At 33.3% G+C, this 12,656-nt stretch overlaps 1 protein-coding gene across 1 annotated transcript; it reads left to right on the forward strand.

Annotated features, from left to right (window-relative positions):
• The first annotated feature begins 1,687 nt into the window (after nucleotides 1-1,687).
• LOC132183140 (Pectin lyase-like superfamily protein) lies at nucleotides 1,688-5,054 on the forward strand. Its single transcript, XM_059596540.2, has 5 exons — nucleotides 1,688-2,094; nucleotides 2,761-2,932; nucleotides 3,035-3,241; nucleotides 4,255-4,514; nucleotides 4,857-5,054. The coding sequence occupies exons 1-5, from the start codon at nucleotides 1,688-1,690 to the stop codon at nucleotides 5,017-5,019; spliced, it is 1,209 nt and encodes a 402-aa protein (XP_059452523.2). The 3' UTR covers nucleotides 5,020-5,054.
• The last annotated feature ends 7,602 nt before the right edge of the window (nucleotides 5,055-12,656 follow it).

Here is a 12,656-nt window from a genome sequence, read left to right on the forward strand (position 1 = left end):
CACCATAATATTTTCTTTCTCTCTATATAACTCCTTTGCTTTTGTAAAACTTTCCACTATTTAGTGTTCGGTGTTATTTTATGTGGTTTGTATGATTACTTTGCCTTTTTATATATGCTTTTATGTTCTTCGACCATTTCTGCAGAGTAAAGTTGTGATTTTTTTTTAAAAAATTTATTTAGATTACCATGGATGCATAGTGATCTACAATCCAACATAGTATGCAGTGATAGATCACTGTACACGCACAGTAATGTGATAATGCGTGTACAGTAATCGTGTGAAGCTTCTTCTTTTAAAAAAAGAATACTGTACAGTGACCAAGATGATGATTTTTCTCAGGTCACTATGCACTGCATAGTGATGTGCACAGTGAGGATTTTTTATGGCTTTTTTTTTTTTTTTTTTAAAGGTACTGTACAGTAACAATTTGTGATGGATTTTTATTTTTATTTTTTAATGGGTATTGCACTGTAACAGTTGGTGATATTTTTTTAATGGGTAATAAACAGTGATAATTTTTTATATATATATTTTTTAATGGGTAGTAAACAGTTATCAAGTACTAATTTAAATTATTGGTGAATTATGTAACAATTAAATTTGATAAACATTATTAGTTTAATTTGATGGATTGTTCTTGTATTTTTTATTATATGTCTGTTTAGAATATGTTTCAAGAAAAAAAAAATACAAAAACAAAAAAGCATATAGAAACAAGTAATATAGCAATATATAATTGCCTAAGTAGAAAACTCAAAGTTAATGTCAAATTATAAGTCAAACTTTTGTTTGCATAGGTGTTAAAAATGGAGGCTTATAGACAATGTTAGTTATTTTACTGTTATAAAGAAATGTCCTTATTGGTAATTTGGTCATGAAATCGCAATTATATTCTAATGTTATCCAAACACTTAATTGATAAAAAAAAAAATACTTTTTAGCATGTTTTACCAAACGTCTGTTCGATTTTAAAAACGCAATTTTTAAAATTACAATTTTTAAAATCGCACTTATTGAAATCGCACTCCCAAACGGGCCCTAAGGCTACCATGAAAAAGTAGCATTATAATGGGTGTGTTTGGGACCTCATTTTTCAAAAAAAAAAAAAAAATAATAATAATAATTACCAAACAACTTTATTTATTGTTCTTTAACAAAAAAAATTTAAATATAATTTCACTTTTATATCACATAAATTACTTTTTATTACTACTCAAACATAAAACACACAACAAAATTATTTCTCAAACGGGCCTCGTACGTATTCGATACAAAAGTCGAGTTAGATCTTCAAAGCGCTTACATAGAAATATTTTGGACAAAAAATAGCTCTACACCTGTCTATATAACAAAATAACATATCAAAACACATATATTTTTTTTAATAACTTTTTTTTTTCTATTCAAAAAAGAAAAAAAGAACACACTTTAAAAACACATGTAGTTTGTATGAATTTTGTCCCATAAAAAAGAGAAAAGTATAACATCCTTAAGTAAAGTTTGGTAGGTTGGGATATTGCTGAACCACAAAAATGCGCAACGACAGGGTGATTTGCAAGACATGTTATCAATTCTTTCACTTCAAGTGCATACAGTATTTGTGTATATATATTATATATATCCTTCATTTCGAAAACGTATCAATATCCCATCTTCTCTCCCTCGTACTAGAAAATTAGTGGTCATGAAGCTCCATCTCACATCTCTACCTTTCCTAGTTGCCATATTTGCTGTTTTGGCATACATCCATTTCATAAACCCCAATCCATCCTTCTTCAAATATGTTATTAATAATCATTTTACTGATCTCACCTTCTTCTCATCTGCTATTATCTCAACACTTCTCCCATACAGCATGGGAGGGCATCATCATCATCACCACCAACACAAGCATCCTAATAAGGGAAGAATAGGATCGTTCTGCTGGGATGATTTTCCACCTGACTTTCCTCCGGAAACAAACACAACCTCGTACATTTGTGTTGATCAAAATGGGTGTTGTAATTTTACGACGGTGCAAGCAGCTGTTGATGCTGTTCCAAATTTAAGCATGAAAAGGACCATAATATGGATCAACTCTGGCATTTACTTGTAAGTTTTGCTCGATCTTCTTTATTGATTTCCTCCTCGTCCAATTTGTTTCGTGAGTTAAATATACTTAAAACTCTTTGAACTATCAGGTATTTTCAAAAAAGTCATATAAACTAACAGGTGTGATGTTTAGATATATCAAACTACCATTCTGAAGCAAAAATGTCACTCCGCTAACGTTGACCGGTTAGAATGGAAAGAAAAATAAAATTTGATCAAAATCTTTCGAATATCTTCACCATTTTTCAAAACCAAAAATTTACCATTTATAATTTTAACTTCTAAAAAAATAGTACATTAAAAAATAAAATAAAAAAAATCTAAGGTGGCCGAACCACCCCGCCCTTGAGGTTGTATAGCCTTTTTATTTTGTTTATTTTTTAAGAAAATAGGAGTATTATTGGAAGATGCAAGAAAGTCTACTTTTCCTTCCGACCTAACGGTTAAAGCTAACAAAGTGGCTAATTTGCTATAAATAAAAAAAATGATATCTTGATGTATCTAAATATCACACCTGTCAGTTTGTATTGCCTTTTTGAAAATAACGATTACTTTAGGGAGTTTAAATGTATTTAAACCTTCTTTTGTTCATTATTTTCTTTTGGCATTTCTTAATTTCCCCTGGCTTTGAAACTTGCATGGCAATATTCCATTTGATTTTACCAGCGAGAAAGTGACTGTTCCAAGAACCAAACCGAATATAACATTTCAAGGACAAGGCTTTGCATCGACTGCCATTGCATTCAATGACACCGCCAATTCCTCTCATGGCACATTTTTTAGCGGCTCCGTTCAAGTTTTCTCTACAAACTTCATTGCCAAGAACATAAGCTTCATGGTAACATACATACATACATGCATAATTAAGCTTCATGCATGGTAAGATACATACATACATAACACATACATAATTAACATTTCAAAATCTTTGTCATGGAAGAATGTAGCTCCTATTCCAAGCCCTGGTGATATGGGAGCCCAAGCAGTAGCAATAAGAATATCTGGAGATGAAGCTGCGTTCTGGGGTTGTGGATTCTTTGGAGCCCAAGATACCCTCCATGACGATAAGGGTCGTCATTACTTCAAGGATTGCTATATCCAAGGTTCCATTGATTTCATCTTTGGCAATGCAAGGTCATTTTACGAGGTAATCGTCGCTGATTTCAAGGGAATCAGAGCGAAAGTTTTGAGTTTAAACATTGTTTTTGTCATTTACCTTTCATTTCAATTAAATATTTTATGTGTTGACTTTATTTATTAAGAGACAGTTTAAGCCCACATATGAGGAGAAGCATTTGATTAAGTTCATCTATTCTTATGATCAACTTCAATTTTTTAAATAATTGGTGATTTAACAAATGAAGACACTAGGGTTTTAGAAAATGTGTATTTCCCATATTTGTCTCCTCACATTAGGTGGGACTGATTGATCACCATGCCAAACTGTTGTAGAGAGGGTGGCAGGGGACTAAAGTCCTCACAAATATGATGTGCCTTTTAAAATCACCAATAAATTAAAATTCAATAATGACTATTTTAAATTCAATGGTAATTTAAAGCCACATCACATTTAAAATGACTCTAAATTTCCTTATATCATTACTCACGGCAGAGTAATGAGATAAGCAGCCAATTTGCTGGCTTCCTTAAGTACTTTGTTTTAGGGTGACGTAATGCTAGCATACTTCCACATGCCTTCAATGACACGACAACAAGTTGGTTAATCTAGGGATTTTAGACAAATCCTATTTTGTGTTAACTTGACAGACTCAGCTTGCTTAAAACAATCACCAAAATCAGTTAGATTTGCTTTCATAGGTTTAAGCAACCTTCCTGCTCATGCAAATGTCATGGGGGGATCGGAGAAAAAGACCCAAAGTAGCGTTTTGTATTAAAATATTAATTAAATTAATTATTTTTTATCGATTTAAATTTTTTAAGAAAATAGTGGTTTAACATATATAGTATCGTAACAAAAATCTTGAGTTCAAACTTTATCTCCTTCATTCATCTCTTATTTTAATTAAATATATTACGTGTTGTGCATGTAAATATTGATTAAATTAACCATTTTTTTTATTGGATTTGAAAAAAAAAAAAAAAAAAAAAAAATTAAACAATAAGTAATATATGCCCTGCATGCATTTTTCACTGCTGCAGAATTGCCAGCTGATTTCCATGGCAAACCCAGTAAGCCCCGGAGTAAAGGGGATAAATGGAGCAGTTACTGCTCATGGGAGATCTTCCAAGGACGATAATACTGGCTTTGTATTCTTCAACTGCACCGTGGGAGGAAATGGAAGAGTATGGCTTGGTCGAGCATGGAGGCCTTTTTCTCGTGTCATTTTTGCCTTCACAACAATGTCAGACATCATTGCTCCAGAGGGCTGGAATGATTTCAACGACATAACCAGAGACCAGTACGTACACATATATATTAAATTACTAGTTATCTTAAAAGTTTAAATGGGGTGAATTGACAGAATCAAGGTTTAATTTCTGATACTATATTAAATTACCAATTATCTTAGAAATTTAAGTTAATAAGAAAAGGTAAATTTAATTACTTAATCATTAGTTTATATATATTAAATTACCAATTATCTTAAAAATTTAAGTTAATAAGAAAAGGTAAATTTAATCACTTAATCATTAGTTTATATATATATATATATATATATATATATATATATATTATGGGTTTTATTGAAAAAATCTAAGTCTTTTTTTTGTCTGGTTTTGATTGCAAAATATTATTGCAGGACTGTATTCTATGGAGAATACAATTGCTTGGGTGGTGGAGCTAATATGAGCATGAGGGCTTCTTATGTTCAGAGACTGGATGACACACAAGCTTCACCTTTCCTTAACGTCTCCTTTATCGAAGCGGACCAGTGGCTCCAACCCTACAGTTCGGCCTTGTAATGTGACAAAACCTATATGTACAAGACAAGACTATATACCAGGAAAAATAGCAGTAATAATAGAGACATGCTGTTTTTTTTTTTTTATTCTCTCATCCAATCTTCTTTCATTCATTTATTTTTAAATCTACCAATAGATCGGTAAGACCCACGTCTGTGAATCTTATAAATTTAATAATGAATTTGAAGAATATAAATAAAGGGTATAAATTTTCAAAAACCAGTATAGATAAAGTATTTTTCAACTCATTTAAAATAGTGTCAAATGTCTAGAAATATTTAAAAGACAAATTAAATCTAGTCTAAGTTAGTATACTGTTATTAATAACGTTAAGAATTTAATGTATCTTTTAAATGTTTGTTGACACTTGGCACTATTTTAAATGGGTTAAAAAATATTTTCTTCTTTAAAAGAAATTTATGTCCATAAATAAATAGGAGATAGAGGAATATCGTGTCTCATAATAATGAGATGTCTGGAATAAAACCTTTTGAGGCGCTTACATAAAAATAGAATAACTATAACATCAGTTTCCCAAGATGTCTTAGTTATCAAATTTTTTATTATTTTTTATTTATTATTATTATTTTGTGGGGGAGGGTCTTGATAATTTAAACTTCTTTTTTATAAGAAATATGAGATTAGGCAATTTCATTTTAAATGCTAACTAGTTATTGGTGCTGTTTGAATTTTGATCTAATTGTGATTTTAAAAGTTATGTCAGAAAAAGCAAGAATACGTGAAAATAGAAGTATATGTAGTATTTGTTGAAGAAAATTGAGTTGAAAGAAACAATAATCAGCAAAATTAATACGAATTTGAGGCGTATATAAACATTATATTTAAGGTGATAATTGACTTCACTCAAAGGAGTTTGTTGCTGGTTACAAGCAATTCACATCTAAGATATTACAAAGTCATCAAGACATCAACTGGAGATGACGTTTGTTTTTCAGAGTTTCTTTACAAAATCGTGTATTTGACTTGAGAGGAACGAGAAAATAAAGTTATAAAATCTGTTGGATAGATCCCCTATTAATAGACTTTTGAAAGAACACTTACTGAAAAGGTTCAGAGCCCAACACGCTTACAGTTGGCCGAATGGTTTAGAGGTGCCTTTTACAAGAAGAATGGCAATGGTTTGACTCCCCACAATTGCCATCTTTAATAGGCTGCGTGTTGGGTGTCCATCTAAGCCTGCGGCCTGCGGGCACCCAAGCCCAACTTGTTGAAATAAAAATGTAAAAATGATCACTTTCTTATTGAAGGGGTTTCCATTTACTTGAAATTCAAATGAATATATATATTGTTGCCAGGCGAACCCATGGCCAAGTCAGTTCCATTTTTTTTTTTTTAGAATTTTTAAATGAGTAATGATACAGGTTACGCGGCGTGCGTGAACAGTAACGCACGCCGCTGACGTGGCATGTGCCACGTCATAACCCCTATTTTTTTTTTTTTTTTAAAAAAAATTTCAAAACCAATCGTCAAAACCAATCCCCGCGATACCCATTTTTCATTTCCCCCCATTTTCTCCCCCCAACCGGCACATTGGTTCTCCCCCACCGGCGCCGGCGTGACTCCTCCCTCCCACCGTGCGTCTCCCCACCGTCATCGCCGCCAACGAACCCGTCTATTAGCTCCCGCCGGTTCTAGTTCTCCCCCACGAGACTTTTCTTCCCAAACCCGTTTTCTCCTCTACCGGTACTGTGCGCCCCTTCTCTCCACCGCCCAGTTCCCCAGCTTCCACCGTATGCTCTGATTTGCAACAGATCTAGAACAGGGTGAGAAATACATGTGGAAGGCCTCTGGGTTTGCCCCAATCTGCATGGCCTTCACCGCACGTTCAGCAACAAAATCAACTCCCACATCACAATGGTTTGGGCACCCAAGCTGTTTTTCTCGGTGGATTTGGCAGGAAAAGTTGGTGCTTCAGAACTAGAGTATTCTTGCCTCGCAACACAATAATAATGCTCTGGAATGTTGCAAGAAAATAGGTACATTGAAATAGGTTTTGGGGATCTTTCGGGTGTTTCAAATTTTGACAAATTTTTTTTTTTTCTTTGGAGTTTAGCTGGGCTGTTCGTGATGTGAGGGTGGTGAGCTCCACTAGCGGGGCCACGCAGGCGTCCCCGAAGACGTTGCTGCAGAGTTGGATGAAACAAATAAGGCGAGGATTCATAAAACTATACATGGATTTTTGTTTGTATGTTTTTCTCCCAAATGTTGCTTTAGTTTCAATGTCTGGGTTAACCTTAATCTATGGCTTGGTAGGGCAAAATCCCTCTTGCTAACACAAAAACTTCATGACTATTGAGAATGGTTTTGGGTTTAGTAATATCTGATTTTGTTGTTTCTACGTGATTATAAGAATGCTGTTTTTTTTTTATTATGCGACTGAATTTGTTGTTGTCCTAAACTGTGAAAAACTGAAAAATCCCTAGATTGTTGATGGTTGGAGATGATGTAATCACTGTATTTTTGGGTTATGACATTACCATTGAAATTTATAGACCATAGGATGAATCCATCAGAAAAATTCTTCAATTCTTGATGAAGATGGCAAATTTGGTGTAAATACTGAAAACCTGCAGATGAAAATTAGCAACAAGAAATCAAGATAGAAAGAAATAAAAGCAAGATGATATAAAATGGACGAGGTCAAAAGTTAAAGAGAACAATCTTGTGGCAAACTGAACAAAATCTAAAAGACTCAGTTGACCACATTGAATCAATGTCATTCAACAATTTATCTCAAGTCACATCTCTAAATGATGTATTTCAAACACTTCCTACTTCACGTCCCTTTTCCTTAATCCATATAAAACTCTTCCCTATTTGCTAGACATCTCATTTTTCTTGAAGAAATATGTCTTGCTGCCTATCTCTGGAATTTTTATGAATTGTTTTATTCTATAGTTTAGAACATTGGTCTTGTAAAAGGAAGAAGTTAGAACCAGTGTGCAGAACCATTGTGTATTTTACTGGTAATTCTTTGCAACACATAAATATGAACAAATGCATTATATTCATTGTACTTTTTATATTTTCTTTCCAGGTTCCATCATATATATATCTCGATCTTTGGCTGGCAACTATGACAATGAAGTTGTAGCTATATTTGCTTTGATCTTTACTTTTTACCTCTATATAAAGGTTAGTTTTTGTTAAATTCCAGTATGCTCTTTTAGATTTTTGTGGTGTTGTATTTACTTCTAAAAAGAAGCTGTCTCTTTAAAAAAATAATAAGGCATAGTTTTCCAATTAATAGTTTTGCCATTCTGATTTGTTTTACAGAAAAACAAAAAAAAAAAAAGTTTTTTTTTTTTTTAAATGGTAGGGTATACTTGGCTGGTTAATGTTTTCCCACTGATGTTTTGTTGGAGTTTCTACATGGATTGTTGCTGACTACAAATATGTTCTTCAAGACACTGAATACGGGATCCCTCTTCTATGCCACTTTGAATGCCATAGCATACTTTTACATGGTAAGCGGTTCACCCTAATGCTATTTGAGTCATTCTCTATGTTCACCATATTTATTTTTGTTTGCAAAAATGTTGTTTCTTTCAGGTTTGCTCTTGTTTAAAGGCTAGTTTTTGTTAAATTCCAGTATGCTCTTTTAGATCTTTGTCGTGTTGTATTTACTTCTAAAAATAAGTTGTCTCTTTAAAAAATAATAAGGGAAAAGATCAAACAGAGTAGTACTGTGCTTTGATTTTAATATTTTTAGCCCGTGCAGCTGCAAGTGGACTTGACTTTTCTTCTGTTGAGATAGTTTCCGTAAAGTTACCTAGTATTAGAATTATGTTTTGTTTGGGGTTAGTGATGGTTTACTTCATTGTACGTTGCTTTGGATGCTCAAAATCATTAAAGAATACGCAAACAAAAACAAAAAAAAGATGGTAGAAAATTTTGAACGTTTGTGTATTGTTAATGCTTACTAAAACATGCAGCACTTCTAAATATGATACTTGATTCAATAGAAATGTGGTGTGTCATGTACAGTCCATCATGTACAGAAATAAGCTTCTTTTTTTTGGAGCCTAGATGAAAATGTTTCTAGTGGGTACCATACGACTGAATTGGGGCCAAATCCCGACTTATGTGGTGTTCAGACGTAATATTTCTAAGTTTGTTTTTGCAGAATCTATGCATGTTTGTAATGGTTATGTATATTTTACATAATAGTACTGAAGATGAACTGAGATTCTAGTATTGTGCTAGTTGGTGTTTTTTAATTAGCTTGTACATATGAATAGATTATGTCTGCATTATCAAATAGCAAAAATTACATTTGTGTGGGCATTGATCTCTAATTGTTTGATGCGTATGATCAGGAGGCATACCGAGATGTTGAAGCAATTCAGAGTGTGGCCATACAAGGAAAGACTATTGCTGCTCTTTTATTTTTTCACTTAAATTTGATTGTATCATTGTTCGTTAGTGAAAGAATCCGTTCACCCCTCTTTGATGTAATTGCTTATTTTGAGAAGAATATACAATCGTCTTCCAAAAGTTGTTGAGGGTAAATTAGAAACAATAGTATGCAATTCTAAAGTTTATTGGCCATAAATAGTATATTATTTTATGAAAATAGTATGCATTTCTTTCAAGGGAAAAAGGGGTGGTTTTTCGATCTTAGTTATGAGTTCATGTTGCACAAAGAAAGTGAATTTTTTCTTGTATGCATGCAGAAATTTTAATTTTCATGACTTAACATGACTAGAAGGCAGTCTCTTAGCACAATATTGTCAATACATATTGGGTGATGGAAAGATTGTGGAATGAGAAGAAGGTTTCATCAAGTAAATTCACGCTCCAGGAGCTCTTGCTTCCTAGAAACTGAAGCACAACTCACTTGTTGGATACATTTCAAACAAAGTAATGCCTACCCATATTCAATGTATTTCCAAAGCAAAACCTAAATTGTAATTTTGACAATATATCGTGTACTTGAATTTGACAGTAGAACTTTTGACAATATTCTGTTGAGATGCTACTAGTAAAAAAATTCACTAGCTAGAACTTTTCTTAATACAAAAGACTAGTCTAGGTACTAATACAAAACATTTACCCCAATCACATACACATATATACAAAGAGTATTACACAACGAAACTGCTTTCGATTAAAAAGAAAACTTTGTTGTGTGCTTCTAGGCTACATGAAAAGGCGGAATGCCAACAGCTCAAACTCTCCAAGAAGCTTGTTGTCAGTAGCCATTCCACGCTCGCCCTGTAGTACCTTGATCCTCACCTAAGTTTGGTTGTCAGCTGTCGTGGAGAAAACCTACAATAATAGAAGCATTATTCAAGAACTTAGCATCCTCAATAATAAAAATATGTAAAGTAGATCGTTAAAAAAGAAAATCCGCAAAACGAAAATTGTTCAGTAAAACTAAAGGCCAACCAAAATTAAGAGCTTTATCACAACCAGGCCAACCATGGCTTCAACGAATGGATTCCCCTATGAGGATTTAAGAAGTAACTAAGATGAGACTCAATTTGCAATCTAACATCTCCCCTTCTAATGCATAATCATATCAACACGACAACTCTAAACACTGTCAATTAATGAAGTAAATCATCCAGTGCATAGTAGTCTTGCTTAACTAAAATCATAGGAAAAAAAAAAACACTAGATCAAGCCACACACTACGTGCTCTATCTCTTCGACTTAATACAGTTACGCAATGCAACAAAAGTTGGTCAAAGATGTAGTTTTATCTAAAAAGATTAAAAAGCTCATACTATGAAATACAATTACCTCTGGCAGTTGAAATCATAAACATTGACACAGCAGATCACACAAATACAGGATTCCTAACAGAATTCCAAAGAATACACAAGCATGCCCTCCTAAATCTGAATTTTGCAATATCAAGGATTTGCATAACAAACAAGAATAATAACCCCTCACTAAAGTCAGAAACTATCTAAAAAAACATTATTATAATTTGTGGCTGTTAAGGCGACACGATGACTTAAAATGAGCATTCCCACACAATTTAGTTCTCACTCTTTGAGCAGATTCTGCAACCCTCTTCACTTCTTCAATTAAATTATAATCTACACAGAATATTCCAAAACAGAAAAGTATTTGTATAAACATGTAAGAAAAGTAGCAACCTTCATCAATCAAGTTATAACATACTCACTAAGATTTTAAGAAAATAACAAAGAATTATTTCAACCTGTTTAGAGACAAAATAATGAGCTTCTCCAAGCAAATTATAAGCCACCCATGAAAATGTATCCAAGCCTATAAAAAAGGTATTGAATCTGACACTAAAGGAGCAATAGTGCCAACCAAAGTGCCAATCCTTCCATTGTAGCTCTCCTATAGGACGCAAACAAACTGATTCTGCATAATGTCGAAACTAAAAATAAATTTGATTAAAGGCGTCAACAAGGAAAATCAAAATAAGTAAAGCATCATCACCATGCTTTCCGTCACAAACATAGATTATGAATAAATAAAAATAAAAAAATAAAAAATCAGAATACAAGAACCCAAGTACATGTTGATTTACATTTTAAATATATCAAATACTGAAAATTAACACCAAACCAATTAAACAAAGCCCCCAAAATAAAAAATCTCATTCTCTTTTCATTCACCGAATCCATTGTTCCACCCCTTTTTATTTTACATATGAACTTGAATCATGGCTTTCCAAGCTTAAAAAAAAAAAAAAAAAAAGAGGATGCAACCAAACAACAAAAACAGCCAAAACCCAATAACAACCACCTACATCAACCCCCAATTTAAGAAAACTAGATAACTAAAACCTAATAAATCCAAAACACCATCCCAAGAAAAACTGAACAAACAAGAACCTTCAAACACAAAAGAACATAACACAAAACCGACGAACAACATTTAAAAAATAAAATAAAAGGCCAAACAAATAGCTTAATTACAAATGACAATCTACATATGCAAAAAATATAACACAAGACCCAAAAGCAACAAGAAGAAAAACCCTCCAAATATTAACCAGAATAACAAATGCGGCCGAGTCCCCTGCACCACTAAACACCATAGGTATTTAGCAAGAGCATTTTAAAACATAAATTGAAATTCATATCTCAAAAATGTCGGTTAGGCATTTTGCCGAACACAAGGTGTGCATAGCAGGCAAGAGAGTAGAGTTCATTACTAAAACAAAGATTTGAGCTAAAAACACACAAAAAATGGAAAACCCAAAGATTGTGGTGTTGGGTGCAGAGAGAAGCTGGGCTATAAATTCATGTTTTGTGCAAAGAAAAACATACAAACAAAAATCCATGTATAGTTTTATGAATCCTCGCCTTATCTGTTTCATCCAGCTCTGCAGCAACGTCTTCGGGGACGCCTGCGTGGCCCCGCTAGTGGAGCTCACCACCCTCACGTCACGAACAGCCCAGCTAAACTCCAAAGAAAAAAAAAAATTTGTCAAAATTTGAAACACCCGAAAGATCCCCAAAACCTATTTCAATGTACCTATTTTCTTGCAACATTCCAGAGCATTATTGTTGTGTTGCGAGGCAAGAATACTCTAGTTCTGAAGCACCAACTTTTCATGCCAAATCCACCGAGAAAAACAGCTTGGGTGCCCAAACCATTGTGTGATGTGGGAGTTGATTTTGTTG

Source organism: Corylus avellana, chromosome 5, assembly GCF_965113065.1.
Source record: "Corylus avellana chromosome 5, dhCorAvel1.hap1.2, whole genome shotgun sequence".
In the NCBI taxonomy this organism is placed as follows: domain Eukaryota; kingdom Viridiplantae; phylum Streptophyta; class Magnoliopsida; order Fagales; family Betulaceae; genus Corylus; species Corylus avellana.